The sequence below is a fragment of the Podarcis gaigeae genome (assembly GCF_964106915.1).
Source record: "Podarcis gaigeae genome assembly, chromosome: 15".
Lineage (NCBI taxonomy): Eukaryota > Metazoa > Chordata > Lepidosauria > Squamata > Lacertidae > Podarcis > Podarcis gaigeae.
The window spans coordinates 7346786-7362046 of NC_139692.1; the positions used below are offsets into that span (position 1 = coordinate 7346786).

General features: G+C 43.5%; 3 protein-coding genes across 5 annotated transcripts in view; 2 read left to right on the forward strand and 1 right to left on the reverse strand.

The window, feature by feature from the left end:
- LOC310832095 (beta-4C adrenergic receptor-like) overlaps positions 1-15261 on the forward strand; it is a 685807-nt gene that overhangs the window by 225182 nt on the left and 445364 nt on the right. The window lies entirely within an intron of this gene.
- Positions 903-11546, forward strand: LOC310832199 (interleukin-36 receptor antagonist protein-like). Its single transcript, XM_083713859.1, has 5 exons — positions 903-1029; positions 2801-2882; positions 8851-8979; positions 10178-10299; positions 11180-11546. The coding sequence occupies exons 2-5, from the start codon at positions 2834-2836 to the stop codon at positions 11387-11389; spliced, it is 510 nt and encodes a 169-aa protein (XP_083569985.1). The 5' UTR covers positions 903-1029; positions 2801-2833; the 3' UTR covers positions 11390-11546.
- Positions 13875-15261, reverse strand: part of LOC310832193 (interleukin-36 receptor antagonist protein-like) — a 38922-nt gene continuing 37535 nt past the window's right edge. For all 3 annotated transcript variants that reach the window (XM_083713848.1, XM_083713849.1, XM_083713847.1), the window contains exon 5: positions 13875-14527. In XM_083713848.1, the coding sequence (XP_083569974.1) occupies positions 14306-14527 (222 nt within the window). In that variant the 3' untranslated portion in view covers positions 13875-14305. The remainder of the gene's footprint in view (positions 14528-15261) is intronic.

Consider the following 15261-nt stretch of genomic DNA (forward strand, 5'->3'; position numbering starts at 1 on the left):
TCCTTTCCCTTCCTCCCCCACAAAAAACACTCTGTGAGGTGAGTGGGGCTGAGAGACTTCAAAGAAGTGTGACTGGCCCAAGGTCACCAGCAGCTGCATGTGGAGGAGCGGAGACGCGAACCCGGTTCCCTGGATTATGTGACTCTTAACCACTACACCACACTGGCCCGAAAGATGCATTTCGGTTGGTAGAATGAAAGGTAATGCAAAATACAGCATTTGCATGGGTTGGAAAATGAGGAAGAATGTGCACTGAAAGAAAGGGGTGAAATAGCACCTCTTTAGGATCCAGGAATTCCAGTCTCCTGCTGTCCAATTCAACCCCAGCTCTGGTGGGATTTACTCCCTCTTGACCGCTCCTGCCCCCTCCCAATGGTGCATTGTGTCCAGCTGAGAAAATTAATATTTTAATGTGAGATGAAGGGTCATTTTTGCCTTAGAGATTTCCTTCAAAACAGAAATCCTGTTTCACAAGAATTTGGACATAGGTAATCTGGGTTCAGGGTAGCTGCAATCACATCAGAGACCCTGTCATTCAATTACTTACAGCTCAAACCTGGAATGTCTTAGAATAGGGGTCGGCAAACTACGTCTGGGGGCTGAATGTGGCCCCCTCAGCTCGTAAATCTGGCCCTTGGACCCTGCCACCTGCTCGGGCAGCCCCTGCACGCTGCGGACACCACATCACAAGGGGACTGACTTCCACAATGCTGGCACGGCTTCTGGGCAGGTGCCTACACTGGCGCAGCTTCGGATTGGCTGAGGGAGTTGTTTATTTCCTTGACATCTGATGGGAGGGCTTTCCACAGGGCAGGCACCACCATCGACAAGGCCCTTTAAAGTGTCGTGAGATTGACATCTTCTGTAAACATCTGCCAGTAATAAGCCTCAACTCAAATTACCCTTGAATATGTAAATCACACCCACCAGTGTCTGTGGGCTGCTATAAAGAGTTTTGTAAGGACCATTGGAGGAGCACAGAGAAGGAACCTCCTTCCCACAGCACAAGACTGCTCTACATCAGTGCAGGTACCATCTCCACAACTGTCTCTCTACGCCTTCTTTTCTTGAGCTGCTTTGTTCCCCTGTTAGGGCTAGACCACCTGTGAGGCAGGAAAGCTGTGTATAGCTCAGGGATCACCAATATTTTAAGTCCTGTGGGCACACTTCGAATTTTGAGTGAGTGCTGTGGGAGGTCCCCCCCCCCCGCCTGTCACTTATCTCTCTTCTCCCCCAAATCACTCCCTCGAACAAAAGGTGAATGCGTGCACATACACACTTCACAGGGATCTGGGAATTATCCTGAGCCTTTTAAAGTACACACAGCTGAAAGTGGATGCGGGAACCTGCGGCACTATAGAAATTGATAAGGGAAGAAAAAACTAACCACCCTTACCGTCCCAGGACTGAGGGAGCAGCCAGGGGCTCCCAGAGGCTTTGTGGGTGCCAGCGAAAGGTCTCAAAGGCCCCATTGCAGTCATCAATGCATTGCTGGTAATGCCTGGTCTAGCTCTTCCCTTGAATGATTTCCCTATCATTATAGCCACTTAAGAGACAGACTAAGAATCCCAGGGAACTGTGATAGTTTAGTTTAACAGCTCCTGTGACCTGGTATGGTTTGCTGTTTGTTAAGATTTTGCATGTATCCCTCCTTTATTTTTTTCCATTTTTCTATTTTTCGTTTGCTGTATGGTTGGTTATGCATTTATTATAATCCAGCCTGTACAGTTTCTTTTTATATAATGGAAAGCGAGCGTCTGTCTGTCTGTCTGTCTGTCTGTCTGTCTGTCTGTGTCCTCTTCCAGTCCTTACAAAGCTGCTGTTAGTTCCATAGTGGAAGAGATGGGGGAGGTACTATATTTTTATCTGATGGTTATAGTGTTTGGGGAATTTTGATTCAGAAAATGGCAGGGGGAGTGAAAGGGTAAAAAAAGAGAAGTCCTCTCTTCCCCAGAGCCACTACTTTGAACAAAATTGTAGAGCTCCATGGCTACTTTAAATTTAAAAACTTGGGAGAGATGCTATATTGGGGTGCCATCTAAGAGGGGCTGAGGACCCCCAAATTTTCAAGGAGGACCTGCTGGGCTTTTGCATGGCCACTGCGGGTCTTGCCAGGCCCTCCTGCAGCTAGGGTGGGCCCTGTCAGGCTTTCTCTTTACTCTAGGTGAGGGAAACTGAGGATGGGACAGAAATTTGATTCAGCTTTCATTCAAAGGCGAACCTATCAAAATTGTGCTTTCCAAAACAATGCACAACCTGAAACTCAGCAACCTTTTGAAATTTACACTTGTCCAGATTTTGCAGTGCAGTTATCCAGTAAAGTAATGTGGGGAAAAAATTGCACATATTGGAGTAAAGTGTCCACAAAAGTGCACTTTTTGGTGAAAATAACATATCCATTGTTTCTCTTGTTGGTTTCTGCCTCGATGACGCCATTGACTCTGTACTCTTCCAGTAATGACCCACCCCCCTTGTTGCTTAAGGTGAGGCTGCAGTATAGCTCAAGTGACAGTCAGTGCACCACTGCTTTTGTTCAGAATGCTTACAGTGGTGTCCAAACTTTTTTCAAAGAGGGCCAGATTTGATGAAGTGAAGGGCTGTGAGGGCCAACCAAAGTTGTTAACCTTTTTTAGGGTTGAAGTTGTTGAGCTTTTTAAAGGATTTTACCCCAGGAAATAAACACTGCTGCAGGGGCTGGATTAAACCAACCAGTGGGCTGGATTAGGCCCCCAAAATGGACTTTGGACATGCCTGGTGCGTTAAGATGTCCTCTGTAGCTTATCACTCTCTGTTTCAACAGCTGTAACTACTGAAGAGGTGACAAATATCCTGAATGTCAGCCAATCTTCAGGAAGGAATGGAGAAAGCAGGAGGAGATGAAGGTTTGTACACCCACAAGAACGAACTGGCACATTTCTTTTCATGTAAAGAAACCAAATTCTTTACTTTTCTATTTGTTTTCCAAGGCAATGTTCCCAAATCTGCAGATAGCTTTCTTAAAATCATTGGAGGCTAGATATTGAGAAAAATAAAAGAATCAGAAGTGGCTTCAACATTACATTACATTATATTACATTACAGTGGTACCTCGGGTTACATACGCTTCAGGTTACATACGCTTCAGGTTACAGACGCCGCAATCCCAGAAATAGTACCTCAGGTTAAGAACTTTGCTTCAGGATGAGAACAGAAATTGTGCAGCGGTGGCGCAACAGCAGCGGGAGGCCCCATTAGCTAAAGTGGTGCTTCAGGTAAAGAACAGTTTCAGGTTAAGAACGGACCTCCGGAATGAATTAAGTACTTAACCCGAGGTACCACTGTACATTAATATATATACTGTATAGAGAGAAGTCTGTCTTTCTTTCTTTCTGAAGTGGCTTTAAGAGGCAATGCTCTCTGTATGGGGATTCCCCTGTGCTTAATCAGAGACCTGTAATTAGTGAAGAATGCTTCAGCACAGTTGTTGACAAGAATGAGACCTTGTCAGCATACAGCACCTACATACAGAGATCTGAACTGCCCCCCAATTTGAAATTGGCATTGTTAAAGATTTCACACTTGTAAGAAATCAGTCTTTTAATGCTGCAGCCAGCACCCACACATTGGAATTCCCTGCCTGTTGATATCATATAGGCAGCTTCACTGTGCCCTTTTGGGCACATGCTTACAACATTCTTTTTTAGGCAGGCCTATCCAGTCCCCTAGGGGTTGATGTGTTTTATAATCTCTTTTCTGTGTGCTCTACAATTTTAATGGCCTTTTGTATAGTTTGACTTATTTGTTTAAACTGTTTTCATTGAAAAATTTTATATAACCTGTAAACCAATTAGAGGTTTTGTTATTACTGTCAAGCAGTATTTGCAAAAGAAATACAGGAACAATAAGAAAAAACTTTGAATCTCAAACTCTCAGAATTTCAGCACTAAGATTCAAACAGATGGCAAAGTTAATTTCTCTGTCAGTCAGCATTCCCAGGGCAACTTACACAACAACAACAACAACAACAACTAGTCTAATATAACTAAGACAGGCTTCTTCAACCTGGTGCCCTCCATCTATTTTGAGCTGTTACAGCTTCTATCAAGCTAAGCTAGCACAGTCACTCTGCATGGGATTGATAGGAGCTACAGACCAAATCATCTGAGAAGCACCAGGTTGGCGAAGGTGGATCTAAAGGAATAATAAAACAGGGGGGCCACTGGGGGCGCCTTGGAAGATGGCGGATATTAACATCTATCCAGCTCGCACAAGGTAATTAGAGGCTGATTATGGGGAGTATATCAGTCTCCCTTCATCTCTCCAGGGGAGAGAGATGCCGTTTTCACCCGCTGTTGCCATAAATCACCCCCGAGTTCGGAAGAAGGAGGGGGTGAGGCACTGGGTGCACAACCCTCGGTGGGCCTCGGAACTCCTCCGAAGCTGCTTCCAGGTGCGAAACTAGTTGCGTTACTTAAAAGGAAAAAATTGGGAGATAACGCACATGCTTCAAGAGAGGTAGGAGGTTTTTATCTGCTAACAATTTTACCACTGAAAGGAAGAAGACTGAGACAGACTGAGATGGAAGATTACATCAAAGCACTACAAATATGGTATGTGGATTGGAATGCCGGAACTAAGGGGGGGGGGGAAACGACTTTTTATTTCTTTTGCTCTATGTGATTACTAATAACCCTCCCTCTGAAGATCCGTCACAGAAATTAATTGCAAACGGGACTAAAAATGAATTGTGTGGGAATAATTATGAACTTAAAGGTTTTACTCTGTGAAGGATTTGGAAAGAAGAAGGGCTCTCTCTTGTGACGTAGTAAGAATGGAAACTTGATAAGAGACCTGTGTTGCTGGAGTTGGTCTTGGGGAGGGCGAGCCAAAGATATATTATTTTCGAGGAGAATGCGAACTGGAAGGGGCAGCCCTCCTGGGAAAAGACTAATTTACGATGCAACAGGTCGGAAAAGCTAAAGAGCGAGTTTCTAGACTGTATTTCATCGGAACGACATAAATGGCGATTACTTGCTCGAGTGGAAAGGACTGTTGGAGAAGAGTGATTTACAAGAGAGCAGCACAAAGCCCACACAGAAATACAAATAAGACTGTCTTTTTCAACCCACTTGTGGAGCATATCGGAGAAAAATGGAAAGGAAAATGAGTAATGACAAGTATTGAGAAGAGGAGACTGGAAACATCATTCTTAATATGGAAGCAGAACAAATATTCGAGGATTGGACTCCTGCCAATCAAGAAGCATAGGTACCCCCCACAAAAAAATTATAATTTGGAAAACAATTGGATGATATGATATGTATTGTTATAATTTGGACTAACTGATTTGATGTGTTTAATTTGGAAATATGAAACAATAAAAATTGTTTTAAAAAAAGGAATAATAAAACAGCACAGTGCAATGTAAAATGCAAATAAATAAAAACGGGCTGCAGCTTATAAGAATTAAAAACTTAGCCATGTGAATCCAACTTCTGTCCAAAAATAGTTAATGGATACATTAAGGCCTGTTCCAGGAACAGGAATCCGTCACTATCTCAAAAGAAATAACAGGACTTATTCTCTGGGCATGGCTCTAACTGAGCTTTTCATGGTTTTCTGATTATGTTCCCATTCCTCCTCCACATCTGCCTGGGCCTGCCTTAGAGTACAGATTCCATACAGTATTTGGTTGACCACATACAGTCCTATGTTTGGATATAACCCTGGCCTGTCAGTCTAAAGCACAGAGGCTAAGGTTTATCAGGACTAGGGCAACCAGGCTGACTGCTAAAGCAACAGGGCTGCTAAATGCTGAAGATGCACCTCTTTATCCTGTGCTTTGACACCTGAGATGTGTGTTTTCAGGACCCAACTTATTCCTGTGACTCTAATTGTTTTTGATTCTGACTTTTAAATGGTAGTAACCCACTCTGGGACCTGCTGGTGAAGGGTGGGTAATAAATTTCGATTTTAATAATACAAAAAAATACTATAGCACTGGCTGTCAGCTTCTCCTTAGCCTCAGCAATAACTGGAGAACTCAGCAGGGAGGACGATGGGGGCCAAACCTGAATTGGTTTGCTCTGCCAGCCATTGGCTCTGGCTAATGTGGGTCTTTCTTCATTCCACCCCACCATTCCCAGTGGACACCATCCACCACTGTTTGAAGGTTTGGTGTGGTTTCTTCTCAAAGATATTAGCAGGCTCTGCTCCCATTTGATGCTGCACTGAATCTTAGGCATCCCATCCCATGGTGGATGAGGGCAGGGACAGAATTGGAGGCAAGCCTCATCAGAGCTTGTTTCCAAAAGGGAAATGACAAGCATACCTACAGAGTGAGGTAACTGATCTCCTCTGCAGAAACCACTGTGTGCAGTTTTCCATCCAGGTTAGTGCTATTGAAATGCAGAATACATATCAGTTGGTGGGTCAGTTTGATTGATTGCTTTCCATTAATCAGGAGGAACGGAATTAAATATACAAGCAGTGGGAGGTGACTCAAAGCCAGAAATCCAACAGCTAAGGCTAGAGAGAAAATAGGGAGCCAGTCAAAGACCAGCACCATGGACAGCTCACAATAATACTACTACCAGACTTAACACGGACACTGGCACCAGAGCCTGCAATAAACCCAGATGCCAACTTTGCTGCCACATACATCCGGACAACACCATTACTGGCCCCAACAACATCACACATACCATCTCGGGACTATTTAATTGCTCATCGTCTAACATTGTGTATGCCATCAAATGCCAACCGTGTCCTTCAGCTCTCTATATTGGACAAACAGGCCAAACCTTACGCCAAAGGATAAACGGACATAAATCTGACATCAGGAATCACAAGACAGAGAAACCAGTAGGAGAACACTTCAATCTCCCAGGACATTCTATACAAGATCTCAAAGTAGCTGTTCTATTACAAAGGAATTTCAGAAATAGACTGGAAAGAGAAGCTGCTGAATTGCAACTTATTACCAAACTTAAAACCATGGAGAGACCTGGTCTTAACAAAGACATTGGATTCTTATCTCATTATACATGACAAAGCCATTTTTCACCTTCTCACCCCTTGCTTTTTCCTGTAAGACCTATTGCAGTCGTTAAGAGTCATCAACAGGCTCATCACAGCTATCTGCCAATCACCCATTCCCACCACCCTTCTGAGTAATACCCCTCCCCACCTTCCCACTATTTAGAAGGGTCTGGTGACTTCTGTTTCAGTGTATCTGAAGAAGTGTGCATGCACACGAAAGCTCATACCTAGGACTAACTTAGTTGGTCTTTAAGGTGCTACTGGAAGGAATTTTTTTATTTTGTTTTGACTATGGCAGACCAACACGGCTACCTATCTATAGCTCTAAAGCTGTTAGGTGCAGAACAGAGGTCAGCAAGGCTTACTGGGCATGGGCTGGATCACTCTGCGGACCAGACTGGTGCAGTGCAATGCCGAAAAACGCATCTGTGCATGTCTGTGGTGCCAAGCGCCACAGCGATTTCCGGAGAAAAAATGGTGCAGCCCAAACGATATGAATCAGAACCATGCAGCAATTTCTGGACCATCTGCGGGCCGGATCCAGAACCCATTCGGGCCAGAACCAGCCTGCGGGCCTTAGGTTGCTGACCTCTGGTATAGAATGAACATCAAGCCGCTTCTCTAGGAAGCATTGATAAAGGCCCTAAACACCTGGAGTCTCATGCTCCTACAATGTTCTTTTTTGAAGGCTGCTTAGTGTTTTCATCCAGGGACAATATGTGAGCATGAGGTCTTGGCAAACCTTCAGGGTGGCTGCTTGCTGGGTTTGGTGTTTCTTGTTGGGTAGTCTGGGTTGCTTGGTTCCTTCTTGATGAGTCCATCACTTGCTCATCCCAAGTGGCTTTTCAGGTTCCCTAAGGCTGCACAAGCTCTTTGACCCACAGCTGCTATAGCAGTGTTGAAGGAAAAGGGCAAAGAAATGACAATATATCTCGCCACCAGTGCCTAGGTTGCTTGTTGGGAGCCATGTCCATAACATGTTATGGCAAATGACATGGATTGCAGCCTAAAGCATTGTCAGTGAAGGATGCATCTAATTTTTCATTTTGGCAGTATACTTACCTGTGGTTTTAGCACTGGTTGAACAAAGTAAAACTTTGTTGTAGTTGTTTAGTCATTTAGTCGTGTCCGACTCTTTGTGACCCCATGGACCAGAGCACACCAGGCACTCCTGTCTTCCACTGCCTCCCGCAGTTTGGTCAAACTCATGCTGGTAGCTTCGAGTACACTGCCCAACCATCTCGTCCTCTGTCGTCCCCTTCTCCTTGTGCCCTCCATCTTTCCCAACATCAGGGTCTTTTCCAGGGAGTCTTCTCTTCTCATGAGGTGGCCAAAGTATTGGAGCCTCAGCTTCAGGATCTGTCCTTCCAGTGAGCACTCAGGACTTACCTATTTCCTTAAGAATTGATAGATTTCCTCCTTCATGGATCACTGCCTTGACATGGCGAAGGGGCTTGAATAACTCAGAGGAGCTATGAGCTATGCCATGCAGGGCCACCCAAGATGGACAGGTCATAGTGGAGAGTTTTGACTAAACGTGATCCACCTGGAGCAGGAACTGGCAAGCCACTCCAGTATCCCTGCCAAGAAAACTCAATGGACAAAGATAACAGGCATATAAAAGTAAAACTAGGAACTTCTTTAACCAACTGTAGGCACAATACTCTAACTCTGCACAATTGATGCCAAACAGGGCAGTTGCCATGTCATGCAAAAATGTGATTATTTCTAAGTATTGCTTGTTCCTTCTTTAGATTACTCCCCATTTTTTCTTGCATATGGATGTGTTTTTGGGTACATTATATATTTCCATCCTAATGTGTTCCCCAGTTCCTTCCGGGGGCGTTCGTCCAGCATTAGAGTATCCCTGGCACTGCAGACTTACAGACATCAACCACAAGATCCTTATCCTGCAGAATGACCATCTGATAGCATCCCCACCAAATTCCAACGCATCAGGTAATAGTTCTTATGATTCCTTTGCATCTTGCTGGTCCTGCCGTTACTGACTGAACACTTGTTTACATTCTGGAGCTGAGTAGCCAGGAATCGGGAAACAGGGTTTCTTATCATCCAGAACTCACCGGAACTTAGTTCCAGCACCATTGCCATTATAAGAAAACAAGGGAAGTGTTTGAAATATACTTGGAGTCAAGAGTGGATTTCATGCTCTTTATTCAGCTCATAGTGGTGAGGAGGAATGGAAGTTCCGCCAGGATGTCTCCTTTGTATACATTATTTACACAATGGGCCCCATGTGATTGGCTAATTCTGGGATTCTCCTGTAGGCCAATCCGGTTGCGGATTCACTTCCACCTGGAGCTGGATTGGGTGGCTCCTGTGGACCAATCAGACTGCTGCATTCTGCATTCTATTGTTCTAGGACCAATCAGACTGCTGCATTTTGGATCCTATTCAACTCAGTACATAACAGTGTTCATGGTGAGTTCCGGCAGCAATTTTTCTAGAAAAAGAGCATTGTCAGGGAGGTATCTGATTCAACCACATCTCCTTTAACAAAAGCTAGAAATGGTGCTCCGTGACTTCTGTGGGTTTCATGAGAACCACTGCAAAACTAGAAAGGAAATGGGAGAATGAGATATGCAGTTCTCTTCTTCTGTATTTTTTCCTCACAACAACCCTGTGAAGTGGGTTAGGTTGAGATTCAATGACTGGCCCAAGGCCACCCTGTGAGCTTAAGCTGAGTGGATATTCAAACCCTGGTCTCCCAGGTCATAGAGTGAGTTCATGTAAACTATATTTGTTTCTCCACCTGCTTTTGCATCTGGCCCTGCCCAGCAGTGGCATGTGGCCCTTGGAATGTTGCCCAGAAGGGATTGAGGACTGCAGGCCAAAAAGAGCTCCCCACTTCTGCCATAAGAGGTGGAAAAATTACAAACAGGGCATGGGATTATCTGTGGGTCTATGCAAACTACTGGCACTATGTAGCAGAAACTCATGAAAACTGGACACGTGTCTACTGTAGTGATTGTGTGTATAGACACATATTTGATTTTGAGGGGATCATCAGTAGTTTCCGATCCTATTGAAAACCTTCCTTCCATTTTGGCCTCTCCTACAAAATTCCTGTACCAAATAAGAATGCATGATTTACTCCCTCTCACGGTACTGACCCTGTTTTGTTTTTTGTCTCCAGAGGTAGTATTTGACATATATCCCAACAGAGGTATTACGGGAAATGTAATCTTTATTGGCTTCAATGGACGTGTCCTGTCCTGTGTGGAATCTGGAGGAGGGCCTCCTCAACTAAAGGCAGTGGTGAGTTTTGTCCAGGGCTGATCCAATCATTTTAGTACCTGCGGCGAACCACAAAACGGTGCCCCCTGCCACAGAAGAAGGTGGGAAGATCTACCATAGGAACAAAGCAAGAAATCAAACCAACCTTACTCAATGGTTGAACTGGGAATCAAAGGGCATCATGGGTGGGACCATCTCCGTCTCCATCGTTCTGCCCGGACACTGAGGTACAGCTTCGAGGGCCTTTTGGCGGTTCCCTCACTGCAAGAAGCCAAGTTACAGGGAACCAGATAGAGGGCCTTCTCAGTAGTGGCGCCTGCCCTGTGGAACACCCTCCCATCAGATGTCCAGGAAATAAGCAGCTATCCTATTTTTAAGACCTCTGAAAGCAGCCCTGTTTAGGGAAGTTTTTAATTTTTAATGCTGTATTGTTTTTAACACTAGATTGGGAGCTGTCCAGTGTGGCTGGGGAAACTCAGCCAGATGGATGGGGTATAAATAATAAATTATTATTATTATTATTATTATTATTATTATTATTATTATTATCCCCACTAAAACAAAAACTTACACGTTTAGATGAATTAATGCATTCTAGTAGGCACTGTTGTTGCCTTTATTGATTAAAGTTCTACCTTGCCTTTCCTCCAAAGGAGCGCAGGGTGGCAAACAACAAAGCTATAGAAAAATACAATTAAAAATAAAGTGGAACCATATTAAAAAGTTCAAAAACAATAATATATATTTTTAAAAGCTATTTTTAGGGTATTTAAAAATAATCCCATATTTTCAGGATGCTCCCCTTCCCTCCCACAAACATTTGCTTTCTCTCAAGCAACTGCAAGTGATGCAATACAACTTTTCTTTCTACCCAAGTCTTTGCATTTCTGTTTTCTTTTAGCCTGGAAATATTAAGGAAATGTACAATGAGGTGAACGAATTCAGGAGCTCCACTTTCTTCAGAAAGCCTGGTGGCAAAGAGACGTACAGCTTGGAATCTGCAGCATTCCCGGGCTGGTTCATAAGCACTTCTCCTGAGCCAAACAAGCCTGTTGGTTTGAGCCGCCAAGGAGCCACGGAGATCACAGAATTTTATATGGCGAGAATATAGGACTAAATGTGACCTGCTGCTTTAAAGGAGAATATCTGCCATTACCAGGGAGCTGACATTAAAAATACATGACACAGAGGAAATCATCCCCGATAAACCCCAATGCTTCTACATTTGTTATTATTTTTATTCTTTATTAAATTTGTTATTTGCCTTATCTTGCCCAGGACAACCCAAAGTGTCTTAGAACCAACCAAGCAACCACCCACCCACCCACCCACCCACACATACAGTAGATACATTAAAGTCTATAGGAAAAAAGAAATACATTAACACTCCTCCCACTTCACAGATAGTTAAGGACTAAAGGCCTGGTAACAGAGGAAAGTTGTTGCCTGGTGCCTAAAGATATGATTGTGCCAGGCGAGCCTCCCTGGGAAGAACATTTCATAAATGGAGAGACACTGCAGAAAAGGCCCATTCTCATGTTGCCACACGCCAGACCTCTTTTTGAGGGGGCACACAAAGTAGAGCTGCAGATGGTGACCGCTGGGTCTGGGTCAGTTAATATGTGAGAGGCAGTCCTTGAGATATTGTAGACCAGTTTCTGGCTGATGTCACAACAGTGGTGTAGTGTGGGTTGTCAGCACCCGGGGCAAGGCAAGTAATCTGCGCCCCCTAACCCTAACCCCCAGATGTTGCGCCCGGTGCGGTCGGCCCCCCCTGCACCCCCTACGCCACTGTGTCACAATATATGTCTGTTGAGCTCTTCAGCACTTCAGGACTGGGGAGCTGTTCGGGTTGGGGAAAGCCAGGATTTATGAGGTAAAATTCCTGCCAACGTTCCTCAGGGGGTTCTGGGGAGTGCACAGTATCCCGTGGTGTTGCTTAAGCTCGTATCTAGAAAGGCAGTACGGACACGACCTCGGAAGTATGTCCCTGCCATGGACGAATCGTCTCAGGCATGATTTGTGATCGGTTCCTCGTGAATTTGGAATATTGGCGTTGATGATGGGACGCTCCTGAAATGGCATATCATAAAGGGCTGCAATTAATCAGCTGCCGAAAGGACTGGATTTGAGCCATGAAGGTATTTCAATGATTTTCAACAAGCGCAAAAATACTTACAATAGCCAGAATGGAAGGGGAGGCAAGGCAATGTTTGTTTTGATGGTTCCTAAATGCTCTTTTTCTCTCTTGACCAAAATGAAAGAATCATGGGCAGGTGTTTTGATGTTATTTGTTACTGAGAGAGAGAGAGGGGAGCCAATGATTTATGCTCAACAAAGGGTTCTACAATTTCTTTTACACCCTTCCCTCTTCACTGAGGGTGAATGGAACTTATATAAATTTTCTTGGACTGGATCAGGAGTCGAGAAGAGAACAATTTACTAAGGACTGCTAATAACACTTGGCAGGAATTTAAATATGTGACTTTGATCTTTAACTGCGAGCTGTGGAAAATAATCCCCAGAATTTTAATGGCAGAGCAGACATCAACTTGGGGAGTTGTTTATAGTTCAGCAAGTCCTTGAACAAAGGAAGGAATGTTTTCAAAGGAGTGGAATGGACCAAGAACAATGACAATCTCTCTTCACACCAGGTCTAGGAACAACCTGCTAGAAGGAATGAACACATGTTTTTATATATATATGTTTGGAAAATAAGAATGGTGCTGATTGTTAGGAAACAAGAAGGCTAGCCACGAAAAAGGATTAAAACTAATAGAAGGATGAGAATGTGATTAAAGAAGAAGAAGTGGCAACATCAGGAAGCATTGGACATGTTTGTAACAGGAGCGGGAAACCTTATTATTATTATTATTATTATTATTATTATTATTTTAAAAATTGTATTAAATTTAAATAATTTGGATCAATTTATTAAAATTCAGAACACACACACACACATGAATGAAATATTGTAATCCTGAGCCTTTTAAAGCTTTATAGGTCAAAACCAGCAAAGGCCACTGAGAGATCCAGCAGAACTAGGAAACAGCTTTCACCTTTGTCCTTAGCCCACCAGAGATCATCAACCAGCAAGATCAAAGCAGTTTCAGCCCCATGATGAGGCCTGAATCCCAAATGAAAAGGATCTATATGGTCCACATCCTCCAGGCGTGCCTGGAGTTGTTGAGCAACCACCCACTCAGTCACCTTGCCTGTAGATGGGAGATTTAAAACTGAGTGATTGTTGGCCATATTGGATGGGTCCAAAGATGGTTTTTAAAGAAGCGGTTTAATAACTGCCTCTTTCAGTGAGTCTGGGAAGACTTCCGCACAGAGGGAAGCATTCACCACCCCACGGAGCCCATCGCCCAGCCCTTCCTGGCTCGCTTTTATGAGCCAGGATGGGCAAGGATCAAGGAGACAGGTGGTTGGTTTCACTCATCCAAGCAGCCTGTCCACATCTTCAGAGGTGACAGATTGGAAGTGATCCCGTGCAACTTGACTAGACAGGACTCTAGGTACAATTGCATGCAGAAATGTGAACGTTAATGAGAAATTGGCACCAGAATGCTGATGAATATTCCTGAGGACTCTTTTTAAAACAAAATGAATGAACTTTATTACGGTCACAGACCAGGATAAAAAAACAAACAAACATATAAATAAAATACCAGTTAGGATTTTTTAAATTGATAAATGTTGGAGCAGATAAGGACAAAGAAACAAGCTTAGGATGAAACATCTGAATAAAATACAAGATTAAACACAAGGACTCTTTTTAAAACAAAATGCAAACTAATATGGAAATGAGGAGAACTGAACAAGACTGGAAGAATGAGAAACCGAGAGCAACCAAAATTGACATATCCAGCCATCCCTACTCTTGATAGATGCAATTTCCTTGTGTTTTTGTAGCTTGAGTGAATACTGGAAGTTCTGAACATGTTAGAACTGAAAGGCATTTTGTTACTTGATTAGGATATACATACACTGGCATTAAAACCTTCTTCCTCTTTCAGAAGTTCTAATCACCTTTTACTTTATCAAAATAAAACTGAGTGATCTCAGCACCTCCTTGATGACTCAAACGAATCGGCTGGTTTGGCTCAGTCAACGTACTTAGGAACCAACCGGGGAATGCTGCAGATTCAAAGCTGCCGGTCTCTGTGCTGCTGCCACTTTTACAAAAGAAAGTGAAGTTCTTGTGTTCCTTGCCATCGTTGTAGAGATCCATAATGCCTTTACCCTATTTAAGATAAAAAAGCATACAAAAGGTTTAAGTAGAAAGAAGGGTTGTGCTGCATCACAAATGAACGCCATCTTTTGCCTGGGAGAAAGTGAGACTTGGGGCTAAATCCCAATGATTGTAACCAAAGCATATACAAATTCAAAGTTTACTGGAAGCCTCAAGTTTAAATGGGATTGTGTCATGAATACACCAAGCATTCAGCCATGAGATAAGCCTTTCATTCAAAGGATGGGAGGGGCTGTGGCCCTCTAGAGCTTGTTGGACTACAATTCCTATCATCTCTGACCATTGGCTGTCCAGGATGGGGCTGATGGGAGTTAAGGTCCAACAAGATCTAAACCACCACTGGTTCTTCAGCTTCAATTCCTGTCTGCCTTTCATAAGTTTGAATCTTTGTTTATATAACAAAACAGGAATTGTTTCACTCCTGAATTTTAAAAAAACAAAACAGGAAATAGAACCAGAAGCTGGATAATTAAGGAGGAATTCATAACTAATGGAGAAGAGTGCAGAACGTACAATCAGGAAGTGTTTGCTTTCACTAAATGGACAGAAGCAGCCCTAAAAAACCTCAGTAAATCTTTTCCTCTCCCAATAGACAGGCTAGGAAGACTAAGGAGAGGGAAGAAACCCAGAAGGATAACAGAGAGAAGAATGGAATGCAGTGATTAAGGAAAAAAAGAATGAGCAAACAGCAGAGAATATCTAAAATCTTTGTCAAGGTGGATGCC